This window comes from Carcharodon carcharias, chromosome 6 (assembly GCF_017639515.1).
Source record: "Carcharodon carcharias isolate sCarCar2 chromosome 6, sCarCar2.pri, whole genome shotgun sequence".
Classification (NCBI taxonomy): domain Eukaryota; kingdom Metazoa; phylum Chordata; class Chondrichthyes; order Lamniformes; family Lamnidae; genus Carcharodon; species Carcharodon carcharias.
Window position 1 is genome coordinate 169835144 of NC_054472.1, and position 18525 is coordinate 169853668.

Sequence of the window (18525 nt, forward strand, 5' to 3'; positions counted from 1 at the left end):
CCAAAAATAAACATTTAATAGGGTATGGGGAAGACCAGGAAATGGGATTAGGATAGCTCAGGCTATCCTACACAGGTACAATGAGCTGAATGGCCTACTTCTAAGGTGTAAACTTCTCCCAGCCTGTAATCTCATTTGATGTTGCATTTTCAGCGAATTGATTTGCAACCAGAGTAATATCCAGACAGTTATTCAGAAAGTTACAACTAGTCACGACAGTTATAATTCTCTGAACAACATAATTACTTGTTTACATGTTAGTAATGCTATGCAATTCACGTCAAGCTTCAACTCGCCTTTCAGATACTAACCCTGGCTGAAAAGGCAGGGGGATTGATTGCTATCTGGTGCCTGTTGATGTTACTGTTTAATTAGGGTCACTTAACGAAAAATTGTCCTGGCGACGATGCTTTCTCTGATATTCCTTCCCGTCTGGTACAAAAGGTTTTGACTTCTCCTCAATAGCCCCTCACAGTGTGAATACATAAACTGGCATGTGAGCAAATGGGGATATGAACAGATGCTTTACACAGTTCATTGTAGCCATACTGCACTATTCTGCTTCTGCATAAAACCCGACTAAAACTGGGTTTATAGCCGAAGGCTCAGGAACTAACTTGAACACTTCTTGGCATATAGGCCTCACAGATTATGCTCAAACATATGAACATTTGAATTAGGAGCAGGAGTAGGTCACTCGGCCCCTCGAGCCTGCTGCACTATTCAATAAGATAATGGCTGATCCGATTGTAACCTCAACTCCACATTCCACCTACCCCTGATAACCTTTCACCCCCTTGCTTATCAAGAATCTATCTACCTCTGCCTTAAAAATATTCAAAGACTTCGCTTCCACCGCCTTTTGAGGAAGAGAGTTCCCAAGACTCACAACCCCGTGACGTTAATCTTTAACATTCACGGAGTCACTTCTCAGTCCCACTTGTAGTTCAGGAATCTGCACCTTTAGCATTCTCCTCCCCCTCCCCCTACCACCTTAAAAACAAAAACAACTTGTATTGATATAGCAACTATTGTTTATTAAAAACAGCCCAATCCAGTGCTAGAAGGCTTCACAGGAGCGCTCCCTTCAAAGTAAATATTAACATAATCCCACAGGAACAAGGAGAAACACAAAGAAGAAGCTTGGAGAAAAGCCAAGAGTGTAAATAACTATTTATTTTAAGAGGATTTCAAATCATCCTAAAGAATCCCAATGTTACTCCACCAAACATGGCTCATCTGTTCAAATGTCAATCCCTCCATCACAGAGACCCATCATCTTATCATCAGGGTCTTCTCTGATGAACTCCAGTCATTGAGAATATGTTCCTCCCATGCTTTTGCAACTTAATAATCTCTCACATCAAGCATCCTCTGCTCAGATGTGCTGATCCAGGCAAGTATGTATAACTGAACACTGCAAACACAAGACAGTAGCTATCCACCCTGAACCTTGACAATATTCATGTGTGCGTTTAGCACCATTTCCAAATACTTGGCAGGATATATTAAGCTATCTCTATAAATGCTGCTGTCCATGTGGTGTAAATCCAGCCTTTTTTTCTGCAGCTGTTTGATACAACTGAGTGGTTTGCTAGGCCATTTCAAAAGGCGGTTAAGAGTCCACCACATTAGGTTAGGCCAGTTAAAGAAAGCACACTTCCTCCTCTAAAGGACATTAGTGAACCACATGGGTTTTTAGTGACAATCTGGTAGTCTCATGATCAATATATTCCAGATTTATTAATCAACTGAATTTACACTGCTCCAGCTGTCACAGTGGGATTCGAACTCATGTCTCCAGAACATTAGCCTGGGCCTCTGGGTTGTACTAATAAAAGTAAGATACTTGCTGGAAATCTGCAATAAGAACAGAAAATGCTGGAAAAACTCAGCTAGTCTGGCAGCATTGGTGGTGAGAGAAACAGGATTAACGCTTTGAGTCCAACATGACTCACAGTAACATTGGCACTGCCTTACCATCCTCCTTAACCTGTCTTGGATAACACGGGCATATATCATTCAAAATTTTACCTGATGTTCCAAATAATGGTCTTAACTCTAACCTCAGAGGAAATCCCTTACTCACCTGTGTTCAAATTTCCATCTTTATGATTTCTCTGAAAGGCAACTTAAAGGCTTAATTTACCCAGTATATTAGAGTTACCATGTGAATCAATTTTATGTCAGGGCAAAGCCATTTTGTGGTTTGGCATTGGTTAAATAGTCAGCAGCTAAAATTAAGCATTATTACAACAATTAAAATAAACCTGAATTTAATGTGCTCTTTAGCGTGAAAAAAAATCCGAAAGTGCTTTGCAGTAGCATTACCAGCCAGAACTGGACTTTGAGTCAGAGATATTAGGAGGGTTGGCTATAATCTCAGACAAGGAAGTGGGTTTTAAGGACTGTCTTGGAAAAGGAGGAGATAAAAAGAAAGAATTGCAGTTATGCGGCATCTTTCACAGACTCAGAACCTCCCAACGTACTTTACAACCAGAGTACATTTTTGAAGTATAGTCATTGTTGTAATTTAGGAAATGAGGAAGCCAATTTGCAAGTTTCCACAAACAGCAATGTGATAATGACTGTATAATCTTTTTTAAGTGAGGTTAATTAAAAGATAAATATAGGGAGGGCTTTGGGGAATAATGCTCATGTTTGTGTTTGAAATAAAGGCATGGAAACATTTACCGCCACCTGAGAGCAGGCAGCTTACAGCTTAATGTCGTGGCTCAGCTGGTAGCACACTGGTTTCTGAAACGTAAGTTTCTGGGTTTGAGTTCCGTGCCGAGACTTACGTGTTAAAAATCAAGGCTGACACTCCAGTGTGGTACTCGGGAGGCAGGATTTTCCCTTCACCTGGCGGGCCCAGGAACGGCTACGAAACAGACCGCTGCCCGTGACCAAGCCCCGACCGCGATTTCAAACGTGTGCTGAGAGCTTCAGCGCTGCCGGGGTGGGAGGAGCGTGAGCGCTAAAGTGTGCGCTTGCGTGGGGGAGCGCGCACGTGAAGCTCCCTGAAGGCACGGAGCTGCCTCAGGGAGCTGAAGAATTTTACAATGAAAAATAAAGGTTTTTAAAAATCGGGGAAACATGTGCCCATGTGTGACTCAGTCATGAAAAGGGACATACTGTTGGAAACCTTGTCCCGCCCCAAAAAATGCAAAGGCCGCCTGAACTATTCGCCCGCCCACCAACCGTAAGCTTGGACAGGCAGCGAAAAATACAAATTAATTGCTAGTTTAACGGCCTTAGTAGGCCTCTTAATTGTCGGCGGCGTGCTGTCGACTCTCGTGTGCCCGCCGACTGAAATATCGGGTGAATGCGCGATGACATCAGGATGCTCGCCTGATGTCACCGTGCACTATTTTACTCCCGATCAGGTTGGGCACGCGCACACCTGTGGGACATAAACTTCCACCCAGAGAATGCTACACTGTTGGATTTGCTGTCTTTTGGATAAGACGTTAAACAGAGGAGAATCAGCATGACAAAAACAAACGATCTGGATATCTTGTTGCATTGCTGTTTGTGGGAGTTTTCTGTGTGCAAATTGGCTGTTGGGCTTTCTATATTACAACAGTGATGACACTTGCCTGTCAAGTATGTAGAAAAATTCTGCTTAAATGCAGATCTTCCTTTCTTTTCTGATACCATAGTATGATCATGTGAAACAGGCTTTGCCTTACTGATCCTGCACAAAGCACATCAGTAAGAAGACAGTCAAAGTGATAATTTCTAACAAAAATAACATCAGAGGAAAACAATGGCCCAAAGCCTGTCCACCATCTACAGGGCACAAGTCAGGAGTGTGGTGGAATACTCACTATTTGACTGGATGGGTACAACTTCAACAACACTTAAGAAACATGACATATCTGGGACAAAGAAGCCACTTGATTGGCACCCCACTCACAATTTTAAACATTCAGTCCCTCCTCCACCAGTGGCATACTATGGCACCAGTGTGTACCATTGACAAGATGCACTGCAGCAACTCACCAAGGCTCCTTCGACAACACCTTCCAAACCTGTGGCCTCTTAACACCAAGAAGGCCAAGGGTGACAGTTGCATGAGAATACCACCACCTCTAAGTACCTCTTCAAGACATGAAACATCCAGACTTAGAATTATTTTGCCATTCTTTCGTAAGTTAAGAACTGTGGAACTCCATCCCTAACAGCACTCTGAATGTACACACAAACTGCAGTGGTTTAAGAAGGCATCTTACCACCAATTTCTCAAGGGCAGTTAGGGATGAGCAATAAATGGCCTTGCCACTGACACCCACATCCCATGGATAAATTAAAAAAGGTGCTGGAACCACTTAACATGCATCACTGAGCAATTGACCAGCATCACAATGTATTCAAGCCAATTATTGCTTAGACAATTATGGTCAATCCCCCAAGAAGACTTGGCAGTCCTGTGTTAATGCAGATGGCTATCCATTGTACTCGGTTTGACCTTCATCTCAGATGGTGCCTTCTCAAAGGAAAAAAATAACTGAGGAAAATGCAAGAACCAGAGGTTTTGGACATTAGCGAAATTCTTTGTAGTTTCAACTTTCTTTGAGCCACATAGGAGTGGAGGCAGGGCACAAGCTCCATGGGTGTAGCAGGTAGGAACGAGGGTATAATCAAGAAGAATCAACTGCCTTATACTGAACAGTCTGAAAAGGACCTCAACCATTTGGTTTGCTTGTTTCATTCATTCTTGGACTGATTCAAAAGTAGTGAGCTGTGTTTGGGTGACTGGCTGTATTTATTGCTGTGGTGAAAGACTGAACCCTAACATAGTCAGAGACAATAAATGTACCTATTTTCCTGGGCCAAGTTGTCCGGTTTACTTTGTGGACCATATTATCAGAGTGCTTGTTTGTGCAAGCTGCCTTTTGTGTTAGGCACAAGAAAAGCCTCATCTAAAAGCTTGAATGTACCAAATTGAGTGAGAATTAACTTTTGTCAGTCCTCCTACGCTTGTTCCTAGGAGTAAATATTTCGAACATGTTAGTGCATAAACACATCCTTCGCTTGCTAAGTGATAGCTAAGTAGCAATTTATGTCAAACATGTAGATTTACTTAATTCCCACACTGCATTAATTATTTTTCCATTTACATTAGTCTTATAGCACCAGAAGGGACTACAAAAAGTTCCAGTACTAGTCTGAATTGTTTATTTTGTTTTTTACCCCCAAATAACTTCATTTTGAAACGAGTAGATAGGGAAAGCTCCTAAGAGCTCTCCTGGAACCTGGTGAAAATTCCGCTAACCACCTAATCCTAAGGGCAGCATTTTCCCATCAGCGAGTGGGGAATCGGGGCCTGCTCACCAACGCGTAAAATGACGCATGGTGACATAGGGCGTGTCGTTTAGATTGTCAGTTCAGCGGTTGCGCACCTGAATCGGCTGCACATCCGCCGAACTGTCAAAAGCCTATTAAGGCCAGTTAAAAACTAATTAACTCAATTTAATGAGCTGCCCATCCAACCTTAAGGGCCCAGGCGACCTTCGCATTTTTAATGGAACCTCATCCACGGGTCGGATGAGGTTTCATGAATTGTTTTAAAATCTAATAAAAAATTATACGTTTATTCTTTGACATGTCCCAGCTCATGTGATAGTGTCACATGAGGGGACATGTTTTAAAAGTTTAAAAATCCTCTATTTTAAAGTTTAAGACTGAAACAAATCTCCCTGAGGCAACTCTGTGCCTCAGGGAGATCTCTGAGCTGTTTCATGCGTGAAAGAGTGCAGGGAACCGCTCAGGGAATCCCTCCCCCACCCGCACAGGGACCGCACAGCACTTCCGGGTGCGTGTCACGATGGGTGGGCCTTAATTGGCCTGTCCATGTGAAATGGCAGCATGGCCCCGACTGGGGGCACCGATTGGGTTCGCGCCCGCCCACACCCGGCCACCCCCACACAACCCGCCGACTGGGGGATATTTCTGGCCTGAGGACTGTTGTAATAAACTTGGTGTACCAGACAGGCTCTTGATGAAGCTACATGTTTGTACCAAGACCAAGGCTAGAAAATTCCACCCGTAAGATTATTCACGCTTAGGGCTGATTTGTCTGTACAGTCACATGATCCCCAAAACAGTCTGAAAGGTTTTACTTACAAATACTACATTCCTTCTCCTTTTATTTTGTTCTACCTCTCTTATTTACAAAAAAAAAACTTAACCCAAATCATATACAAATATAAACAGTTCATGTAATTATAAACTTAGTCTTTGAGGTGGTTTTCTTATGATTTGGGTTCAACAGAGACATCAGGTATGACTATTCTATGTCGATCTGGCACCTCAGGGATCAAAGGTTCGACTTCAATATCAGGTGGAGTACCTGGTTGTTGGAGTGTCTCTCTGCTTCTTAGCTGATCCATGTGTTTCCTAACAACTCTGTTTTCCACTTCCACTTGGTATGAAAAAGACCCTCTCAGTCCAGTTCCAAAATTTCACACAAAAACTGTCTCTCCCACAGTAAATTTTCAGACTCTACTGTGAATATCATGATTCACTTTCTGACTACTCTGGTTCTGCTCCAACTTCCCCTCTAACTTAGGGAATACTCGACTCAATCTTGTACAAAGGCAGCATTTCATTAGCAACTCAGATGGTAGTGGACCCATAGTTGCATGAGGAGTCATGCAATAGTTGAGAAGAAATCTTGAAATTCATGTTTCTACCGTTCCTTTGGATAGTTCCTTCATGCCTGTTTTAAAAATTTGTACTGCTCTTCCTGCTAACCTATTGGATCTGGGATGATATGGTGCTGTTCTGACATGTTTATTTAAGTTCATGAATCTCTGGAATTCTGTACATTCTGTGATAGCAGTACATTTATCCAAAACAATGACTTCTGGTAGGCCATGTACACTAAAGCATTGGCACAGCTTTTTAATAGTTGCTCACTATGTAGGTGATCTCACCTTATACACATCCATCCGCTTAGAATGCACGTCGATGATCACTAAAAACATGGTGCCTAAAAATGGGCTCTAAGTCTATGGCCAGGATTTCCTGGTCGGCAAGCGGGGGGCGAGGCCAACTCACCGACACGGAAAATGACACGGGATGATGTCGGGCGGAACTCCCGACGTCACCGTGCCCCATTTCAATTTTCAGGTAGGCGGGGGCTCAGCAAAATCAGCTGTGCACCCGCCGACCTGTCAATGACCAATTGAGGCCATTGATAAACTCATTAAAGTAATGAGTGGACCTACCTGTCCAACCTTAATGTTGGTGGGCAGGCCGGGAGCCCCGGCGGGCGTTAGAAACAGCTTGAAACCTCATCCACGGGCGGGATGAGGTTTCATGTAGGTTTTTAAAAATGTTATAAAAATGTCTTTGAAAGTGATGGACATGTCCCAACTCATGTGACAGTGTCACATCAGGGGGCATGTCAGGGAAATTTTTTTTTTCTATTTTTAAGGTTTTTTAGTCTGGAGCCAATCTCCCCGAGGCAGCACTTATCCTCAGGGAAATGAGTGCGCTCTTCGTGCGCATCTGCCCACTTATGTAAAATGGCAGCGCGCTCCCGAAACCGCCGACCAGAGGCGCGCCTCCATGCGCCTGCTCCTAAACTTCCACCCCCGATGGGGGGGAAATTCTGCCCTATATGTAGTCCAACCCAGGGTCAACCAGGCCACTTCCACGGATGCAGCAGAGCTGAAACTGGCAACTTCTGGGCCAGGATTTTTCAGTTGGCGTGTGGGGGCAGGCCCGATATGCTGGTGTGGAAAATGACGTGCGATGATGCGGGGGTGCGTCCCCATGTCATCGCGCTGTCTCGTGATGTTTCATTCAGCAGGCGTGCGCCGGAGTCGGCTGCGCACCCACTGATAATTGATAAGCCTATTAAGGCCATTGACTAATTAATTAATGCCAAGTTAACACTGCCTGCCAACCTTACGGTTGGCGGGCAGGCAAAAAGACAAGTGGCCTTTATGTTTTTTAGGGAACTTCATCCACGAGCGGGATGAGGTTTCCCAAAGCTTTTATGAATTAGATAAAAAGTTTTCCTGAAAAATAAAAACGTGCCCATCTCATGTCACACAGTCGCATGAGAGGACATTTTCATTACATTTTATTGATTGTATTTATTATTTTCAAAAGCGCTTCAATCTCCCAGAGGCAGCCCCGTGTCTCATGGAGATTGAAGCGCTCTTTCACATGCATGGGTGAAGGAGCGCTGGCCCCAACTCTCCCTCCTCCCCCCCACCCGCACAGGTAGCACTCAGTGCCACCGCTCACGTATTATGCTGGGTGGGCCTTCATTGGCCCGCCAGCGTCAAATGGGGTGCGTACTCGGTCACGGGCGGCGATTGAGTCCTCAACCACCAAAGCCCGCTCCCACCGAGCCGGCCACCGTGGGAAAAATTCTGCCCCTGCTGACACTGGAGATAGCGCTTAACCATTTTTTCTATTTCACGGTCTGTACCTGGCCACCAGATATAACTTCGCACAAGCATCTTCATTTTCGAAATGCCTGGATATGCACTATGAAACTTCGTCAGTAATGGTTCTCTTCCTTGCGAAGGGATGATGACTCTTGCTCCCCACAACAAGATACCATCTTGGCAACTTAATTCAGATTCACTGGCATAGAATGGTTTTAACTCTTCAGAGGCATGTGCATTTGAGCATCCTTGCAATACCTGTTCAGGGACACTTGATAAAATTTGATCCTGGTTTGTCCAATTCTTTACCTGTTTCACACAGACTGGTGAGTAGTACATCACAGTGCAACTTCTTGAGGTACTGGAGCATGTGTAATGCTATCTGGCAAAGAAAGATGACTGAGGGCGTCTGGTTTTGCGATATGCACACTGTGTAAAGGTGCACTCATATGCTGACAAAATCAAAGCCCATCTTTGAATTCTAGCAGAGGCTGTCGGTGGGATTGCCTTATCTTCACTAAACAAACAGTGGCTTGTGATCTGACACTATGGTGAAATGTCGACCATGCAAATATTGATGGAACTTCTTCACTCCAAATATTACAGATAAGCCTTGTTTCTCAAGTTGTGAGTAACCCTACCCGGCTGCAGAGAGGGTTCTGGAGACATATCCTATTGGCCTTTTGGAACCATCTTCCTTCTTGCGGGATAATACCGCTCCCACTCTGTAGGGAGATGCATCACAAGTTAGTGTTAATTCATCTGGCTGGCGATGGTGTACTAGCAGACATGGCAAGTGTAAAAGCTTCTTGACTTTTATGAAGGCTTCTTCTTGTTGTGCCTCCAAAGACCACCTATGGTTCTTCTTCAATAATAAGTGTAAAGGGGCTAGCACTAGATAAATTAGGCAAGAAACGACCGTAATAATTTATCAAGCCCAAAAAAGACTTGAGATTAGTGGCACTGGTAGGAGGGGGCACTTCCTTGATTGCCCTGACTCTCTCCTCTAATGGGTATCCACCCGATGATCCAAATAAATGACTTCAGACACTTGGAAAGTGCACTTCTCTTTCATCTATCATACTTCAGCCTCCAAGAACCTCCTTAGAACTTCTTCCAGGTTAGACAAATGTTCTGCTTCCATGGATCCTGTGATCAGGACGTCATCCAGATACAGAAGTCCTTGTAGTAGGCTTTTCATGGCTATTTGGAAAATTGCACAGGGAGATGATACAGCAAAGGGTAGGCATGTATATTGGTACAGGCCCTTGTGTGTATTGATGGTTATGTACCCTCTAGATGTGCTGTCCAGCTCCTGCTGTTGGTATGCATGGCTCACATCTAGTTTAATGCTGGATCTTCCTCCTGCAGGTTTAGCATATAGCCCTTCAATCCTTGGGATTGAATATTTGTCTAATTTAGCAGCCGTCCACAGTTAATTTGTAGTCTCCACAAATGCAAATAGTTTGATCTGGTTTCATCACAGGGACTATGTGCGCTGCCCATTCTGAAAATTGGACTGACTGGATTATTCCTAACTTCTCCAAGTGGTACAATTCTCCTTTAGGGCACAAGGCACAGGTCTGGCCTTAAAGAACCGGGATGTTGCCTCTGAATCTACTTATATTTTAGCTTGTAGGCCTTTTATCTTCCCCAATCTATCATAGAATACACTTTCATACCTCTTTAACAACTCAGCAATTCCTCCTGTTCTGACTTGAAACATTTCTGGCCAGTTGAGTTTAATTTCTTTCAACCAATCACAGCCCAGAAGGTTAGGTCCTTCACCTGTTACAACAATCACTGGCAGCTGGGTTGCCTGTTGCCTGTAGGATACAGGTACAGAGGTGATGCCTTTCACCTGTATTGTCTCTCCAGTGTACGTCTTCAGCTGAGCTGTGGTTTGCTCCAGATTCTGTGGCTGGGTACCTTAGCTGGGTGCTGGATACTTAGAAGGTGTGTTCTAACACCACTATGGTCGATGCGCCTTTGTCAACCTCTGTGACTAGAGGCTTCCCATGTACTTGAAGGGTAATGGTGATTGGTTCAGTTTTCCTGGCCTTGAGATTGTATAGGGAATGGATATCAGTATCAGCATCTTCTGTTTCATCTATATTGTGCACCTCAATCATCTTAGCCTGCTGTGTGAATGGCTGTCTTGATTTTGCCCTGCATTGCTTTATAACATGCCCATTTTTGTGACAGTAATGGCATTCTGCCTCATTAAACCTGCAGGTTTCCGGTACATGATTACCCCACATCAGTAGCACTTTAATTTCTGAATCACTAGTGAGTTGCTTCCAGTATTTCTTTTTGTTTTTCGAGCAGTTAGGGACCATGTCCTGCTTCGATGTTGTCTCTCTGCTTTTCGCACCACGTCCGGTGGTAGGTTCCCGCCCTAACTGAAGAACGGCATTATGTTGTACACTCTGCAAAGCCTGCGAGTCCCTCTCAGCACTCTCCATGGCTGGTGCTGTCTCTATGGTGCGCTTCAGGTCTATGTTGACTTCTGCAAATAAGCGGCGCTGAATGGCCTTGTTGCATACGCTGCAAACCTGTTGCTTAAAGTATCTCCAAAGTCACAGTGCTCTGTTAACTGTTTTAACTTCCTAATGTAGGGTGCAATTGACTCACCTGGGGCCCTTACCCTAGAGTGAACTTGAATCTTTGCACGATCACTGATAGCTTGGGTTGAAAATGTGCCTTCACGAGGTCTGCTAGCTCGTTGAAGGATCTGGAGTTTGGCGTGTTCGGTGCCATCAGACTACAGATTAGGTTATATGTCGTGCTCCTGCAGACACTTAAAAGAATTGCCTTCTGTTTTTCATCCGCACAAAGTAGAAGCGTAGGTGATCTATATACTGACTCTAGTCTTTGATGGATAAGTCGTATGGGTCAGTTTTGTCAAAGAGCAGCATGACTGGTGAGTATACTTTTCCTTCTTCCCTTGACGATCGAAATACTCAAATTCGTGAGACGATGTGCAGCGTCGGAGCTATTTATCCTCGTCGCCAATTGTAATAAACTTGGAGTACCGGACAGGTTTCTTGTTAGAAACAGTAAACTTTATTGACAGAGCTTCTGATGAAGCTATATGCTTGTATCAAGACCAAGACTAGAAAACTCCGCCCCTAAGATTGCCCACACTTAGGACTGATTCATCTGTGCAACTGCATGATCCCCAAAACAGTATGAAAGGTTTTACTTACAATTACTACAATTGTATAACTTGACAATCCTACTTGTGGGCCTGAAGCTGAAGCAATCCCACTTGTGGGCCTGAAACTTGGAAGAGAGAGCAATAGAGAGGTTAAGAGCTTTAGGGAGGGGATTTCAGTGCTTTGGGTCCAGGCAGCTAATGTTGGTCAGCAAGTGCAGGGGTGCTGGGTGAATGGGCCTGCAGATTAGAATACGGGCAACAGAGCTTTGGATAAGCAAAAGTTTACAGAGGGTGATGGTTGGGAGTATGATCGGAAGAGTGTTGGAAAACTCAGTAATAAACTGCATGTGGTCATAGCTCTGAAACATCTTGGTTATTTCTTGATTTTTTACTTTTTTTAAATTCATTCCCATGATGTGGGCTTCACTGGCTGGGCCAACATTTATTGCCCATCCCTAGTTGCCCTTGAGAAGGTGGTGGTGGTGAGCTGCCTTCTTGGACTGTATAGATACACCCACAGTACTGTTAGGGAGAGAGTTCCAGGATTTTGACCCAGTGATACTGAAGGAATGGCAATATATTTCCAAGTCAGGATGGTGAGTGACTTGGGGGGGGGGCTTCCAGGTGGTGCTGTTCCCTTGTCCTTCTAGATGGTAGTGGTCATGGGTTTGGAAGATGCTGTCTAAGGTGCCTTGGTGAATTCCTGCAGCACATCTTGTAGATGGTACACACTGCTGCTACTGTGCGTCGGTAGTGGAGGGAATGAATGTTTGTGGATGTGGTGCCAATCACGTGGGCTGCTTTGTCCTGGACGGTGTCCAGCATGGGACTCATTAAATTCAGCTTAACAACAACGACTGGTGAAGCAACTGGGACAAACGTAAAGTGGTTGGGAGTTGTGCCCATATAAACCAAAGCATCGAGGTCATGTGTGTATACACATTATTTTCATAAGCATATTAAGGTTAATCAATGATTCTGAATTGCTTATTCTTGTTCGGTTTCTCAGTTTTCATTCATTGTAACACATTTGAGCTCCAAGTATATGTGGCAATAATGAAGGCTATTTGTTCCTGAAACTCCTGAAAACTCAACTTGAGCAAAAAATACCCTGCTCTTAGCATAAACAGTGTGCTAAGAGTGAAATAAGCCCTTCTATGCCAGATGATCTAAAATTGTGGATAGCTTTGTTTAGAACCTTGCAACTGGATTGAGAGTGCCTGACTCATTTCGCACAAGATCATTACAATCAATATTAGCAGAGTGAGGGAGAAAGAGAGCTTTCATTGAAACTGTTTGGGCTGGATTTAAACGCAGGTGTCAGAAGTGAAACAGCAATATTTGAAATGCCTATGCGACCCAGTCCTCCAATCTGATCTTTATTGCTTCTGCCTTGGCCCCAGACACCTGTTTATGGGGTAATACATTTAAAAACTGGAAATTAAGTATGCATTCCTCACATGTTATGGATAAAATTCAAGATTTGGCTAATTCTAAGAAAAAATATAACAACGTTTTACTCAGTTCCAATTTTTCACACCATCAGTGAAAACAGATCTCAATGGTCTTGAACGTACCATATGCATGAAAGTGTTAAGATTGTCTGATGGGACTTGTTTGCATTATTGCATTAAATTATTGCATTAAAACTTCAGTTGTATTCTAGTTGTGTAGGCCATTCAGAGTCAAGAAAGGGCTGCCTTGTCCTAGTTTTATCAAATGGAATTTTAATTGAAAACTCAGACTAAAAAGATATGAAAGAATGCTTTTTAAATTGAAATGGATTTTTTTTTTTGTTCACTTTTGTTTCTTCTGGCTTGACAGGAAGCTGCTCCTTTGATGAACCATTCAGTGCTTGTGGGTACACTCAGGGAATGGAAGATAGCGACCTTGACTGGGAACAAGTAAACACAATGGTGAAACCTTTCATGGATCCATGGATACCAACAGGTTTGTTTTATTATTGGAAACAAGGGGACATTTGTTAATCTGACTTTCAAAGATGGTTTATTGTATACTGCTTGATGCCAAATGATAAAACCCCTATTTATTGCAACCTGACGCTGGTGCTTGCTGCTGTAAAATTGGGTTCAACTTTATTCAACCTTCTTCCCATATTCTCGCTATTTGACTTTCTTATTCGACTTGTGTGGGCTTTGCATGAACCTCGTGGCCAGGCCTGCAGTCCGATTTGCTGACCTGAGCACGTGTGTGATTATTAGCTCAGCTCTGAGCTTTAAAGTGAAAATACAAAATCTGCACCTGCCCTCACGTTTCAGTTCAGAACGGTAGAGTTAAGGAAAGCCTCAGGTTGATCACTTGGGCTGCTCTAGGGTTGCCAACACTGCATGGCTGCATTCTTGGAGATTTCGTCACATGACCTCCTTCCTCTAATCGCCCTAACCAGTGTGACAACCTTTTATTTCTCTTCCCCAATACTTATGTAACGAATGAATACAATCGTTTAAAGAAAATGAAAATAAAACACAATTTTAGAAAAAATATCCCTATGATCTTTCTTTTGTGGGGCTACAGGCAACTGTGTCCAAGGGATGAATCTTTAATTCCTGGTGACTCCAGGGCAATCCTGGAGGGTTGGCAACCTGCAGAGCATTAGCTCGTTTCAACTCGAGTGGTATCGGCTTTATTATAGACCCAAGTGAGCCTGGACGATGCAAAAGAAAAATCAACCAGTTTTAGTTTTCCTTATTTGCCATTTGCTTTCTTGGAAAGTGGACGTATGTGGACAATGGGTTAGGATAAGATTCAGTTTGGCAGTGATACTTTTGTGGTCAAATAATCGATTTAATCCCACATCCTGGGCTTGTGTGGGAAGAGCGCTTTACTGGATGAGGTGCCGAGAGGAAGATGGTGCCATAGCTCTGTATCTACAACAATATCGATGTCTTGAGAAGGGGCAAAAGAACGAGCTGAGTGGTGGGGTGCGGGGAGGTGGGCGATGGGGTGAGGGCAGGTGTGATGGGGTTGGAGGGGAATAAAACACACAATATCTCCCCACCCAAATTATCACTTTACAGCCAGTTGCACTATCAATCACAAGGGGCTGGATCTTACAGTTTTCGGCAGGGTCAGGGAGGTGAAATGGAAAATTGGCTGTCCACTCGCTCCTGCCCCCACTGTCTCAGCTTGGCGAATCAGTGGTTGGGCAGCTAATTGGTGGCTGCTCGGTGGGAAGGCGGCTAATTAGCAGCACAAAGTAGGGCAGGTCGGGGGTGGGGGGGGGGGGGGGGGGGGGTGGCGGGGGTGTCCACACCCCATAGGACATCTAGGCTGGGATATCAGGTGGGGGAGGGGTTATACCACAAATAGGAAGTTGGCCATGGCTATCAATTTAAAGGCCCCCTGCCATCTCAGCCTCTCCTTATTTCTTATGGCAGGCTCAAAACAGTGAATAAATGAAGGCAAAAAACAGACAGACACTGTCACCTTCAGCGGCAGATGGCTGTTAGATGGAGCCATGGTACTGAAGAAAGAAAGGCCTTTTCTTGCGCTCTAGGGCCCCTTCCCCATTCCTGCTGTAAAGCACTCCCAAGCTGTTTCCCGTCCGATACCCAAGGTAATGGAGCAGTCAGCGTAAAATTGTGCACAAGTGGCTCTTTAACAACATCAGTAGCATGTTAGTTTTTTATTTCAAAATGGTGGGCGGGCTTCCAATGCCCATGCCTGCTCACCTTCCATAATTCCAGAGACTGGTGCGATGATGTTAGATTGCCAACCCAACATCATCACCCCGTATTTTACATATGTGCGGGGTTGGGGCAGGTGGAGTCGGCCCTCTTCCCTGTTCTTTACTTTGGTAGATCTCTTCCTGTTAATGGTGCTTCTTTCATACCTCGTTCATCTTACACAGTTTTCTCTAGATGGCAGGTGTAATGTTAAAGACAGTCCTGTTAAATCAGTTACCTGCTGCCAGTGCCGTGAAAGGCATCATAGATATTCTTGGCTTCTCCAGGGTGTTGTTGACTGCTGGTCCAGTTATGGCATTGAGGCAAGTGCCTTAGGTAATGAGCTAGGAAAGCTGTCTCATCAGCCAGCATTGGTGGATTCCAAATAAGTGTGGGATTCTTTGGGATTCTCAAGGGAAAAAAGATGGCACAGAAAGCACAACCACTGTGAAACCATTCAGCAAGACACTCTGGAATTATTCCGATTTTCTACTTGGCCATCCTATCCCTGCAAGCCAACTTGTGCCTTCACTGTTGGTGATCAATACAAACCTTTCTTTTTACAGCCAGTAGCTGGATTCACAGAGCTGCAACTCTTTTTTTGAACTAACCGCGTACCATATCCAGTTGCTGTAAAACGGTGCTTCCAACTTCGCTTGCATCTCATTTGCATATGCAAATCTTACCCATGTGAAGTTGTTTCCTGCTTTGCCTTGTGGTATAAATGGGACCCTATGGCAGCCAGGCTGTAAAGATACTTATGGGGTATCATTGAATCTGGGGAATGGTACAGCACAGAAGGAAGCCATTCAGTCCATCACGCTTATGCCAACTCTTTATTGGTCTCACTCTCCCGCATCTTTCCCCATACCCCTGCAAATTTTTCACCTCCACATATTTATCCAGTTCTCTTTTGGAAGTTATTATTTGATCTGCTTCCACAACCCTTCAAGCAGTGCAATTGTAACTTGTAAAGATTTAAATTCCAGGCACACAACATAGACTTAAATACGCCTGTCTTATCTTGGTAAGTGCTAATTTTGAGTTGTTTACTTAAATAAGTCGGTTTAATATTTTGTTATTCATTTATACAATCAGTTGCTTTGAACGCTGATATCCTTGATGAAGCACCAGCGCTCTCAATGCAGATGCTAACTAACAAAAGCTGCTTTTATGTTGTTCTGAAAAGAGTGCCAATGCTACTTGTCCTTGATGTGTGGCTATCCTGCCCCCAGTGACAACTCTAATGCAAACTTGAAATAAAATCAGAAAAAGCTGGAAATAATCAAAAGATCCCTTAGCAACTGTAAAGAGAACACAAGAGCAGATGCAAACCATTGAACCGAACTGGCCTGCTCCACCATTCAATTAGATCTGGATTTCAACTCCATTTTCCTGTCTATCCTCCATGCTCCTTGTTACCTGCAGCCAAAAAAAAACACATCAAAGATCCAAGTGTTGCAGCATCACTCCCTTTTGGAAGAGAGAGTTCCACATTTCTACCAGCCTTTGTGAGAAGTGCTCCCTAATTTTGTTTGCCAATGCATAGCTCTGATGTTAAGATCATGGCCTCTTCTTCTGGGCTCCCCCACCAGAAGAAATCATTTCTTCTTAGTCGCCTTATCAAATCCTGTTAGCATTTTAAACACCTCAATCAGATTGCCCCTTGAGCTCCTACACTCACGGCTTTTGATCTGTATCCTTCATCAGAGCTTTCAGTCAAACATTTTCTTAGCCACTAAGATAAAAGCAAAAAAACTGCGGATGCAGGAAATCCAAAACAAAAATAAAAAACAAAAATACCTGGAGAAACTCAGCAGGTCTGGCAGCATCTGCGGAGAGGAACACAGTTAATGTTTCGAGTCCGAATGACCCTTCAACAGAACTTCCATTCTCTCAGTTCCTTCGCCTCCATCGCATCTGTTATGATGATGCCACTTTCAAAAACAGTTCCTCTGACATGTCCTCCTTCTTCCTTAACCGAGGTTTTCCACCCACGGTGGTTGACAGGGCCCTCAACCGTGTCCGGCACATCTTCCGCGCATCCGCCCTCACACCTTCCTCTCCCTCCCAGAAACATGATAGGGTCCCCCTTGTCCTCACTTATCACCCCACCAGCCTCCGTATTCAAAGGATCATCCTCCGCCATTTCCGCCAACTCCAGCATGATGCCACCACCAAACACATCTTCCCTTCACCCCCCTACCGGCGGCATTCCGCAGGGATCGTTCCCTCCCTGACACCTTGGTCCACTCCTCCATCACACCCTACACCTCAACCCCCTCCCACATCACCTTCCCATGCAACCGCAGAAAGTGCAACACCTGCCCCTTTACTTCTCCTCTCCTCACCATCCAAGGGCCCAAACACTCCTTTCAAGTGAAGCAGCATTTCACTTGCACTTTCCTCAATTTAGTCTACTGCATTCATTGCTCCCAATGTGGTTTCCACTACATTGGAGAGACCAAATGCAGGCTGGGTGACTGCTTTGCAGAACACCTTCGGTCTGTCCGCAAGCATTACCCAGACCTCCCTGTCTCTTGCCATTTCAGCACACCACCCTGCTCTCATGCCCACATGTCTGTCCTTGGCCTGCTGCATTGTTCCAGTGAAGCTCAACACAAACTGGAGGAACAGCACCTCATCTTCCGACTAGGCACTTTACAGCCTTCCGGACTGAATATTGAGTTCAACAATTTTAGATCATGAACTCTCTCCTCTATCCCCACCCCCTTTCCAATCCCCCCCCTTTTTCCTAATAATTTATATAGATATTTCTTTTCCCACCTATTTCCATTATTTTTAAATGTATTTCCATCCATTGTTTTATCTCTACCTTTTAGCCTTTTCAGATTCCTTCACCCCACCCCACCCCACCCCCACTAGGGCTATCTGTACCTTGCTCGTCCTGCTTTCTACCCTTAATTAGCAAATTCCTTAGATAATATCACCACCTTCAACACCTCTTTGTCCTTTTGTCTATGACATCTTTTGACTATCTCCATCTATCACTGGCCCTCTATCCAGTTCCCCCCCCGCTTAAACCAGCTTACATTTCACCTCTTTTCTATTATGACTTAGTTCTGTTGAAGAGTCATTTGGACTCGAAATGTTAACAGTGTTCCTCTCTGCAGATGCTGCCAGACCTGCTGAGTTTTTCCAGGTATTTTTGTTTTTGTTCTTAGCCGCCACTTGTCTTTGAAAGGTCCCTGACAATGGGAATCCTCACCGGACAGCAGCAACCCCATTATAAAATCAGCTTCTGTGA

The 18525-nt window shown here is 44.3% G+C and overlaps 1 protein-coding gene across 10 annotated transcripts in view; it reads left to right on the plus strand.

The window, feature by feature from the left end:
* LOC121279045 (receptor-type tyrosine-protein phosphatase mu-like) overlaps positions 1–18525 on the plus strand; it is an 873720-nt gene that overhangs the window by 164782 nt on the left and 690413 nt on the right. For all 10 annotated transcript variants that reach the window (XM_041189846.1, XM_041189847.1, XM_041189849.1 and 7 more), the window contains exon 2: positions 13396–13521. In XM_041189846.1, the coding sequence (XP_041045780.1) occupies positions 13396–13521 (126 nt within the window). The remainder of the gene's footprint in view (positions 1–13395; positions 13522–18525) is intronic.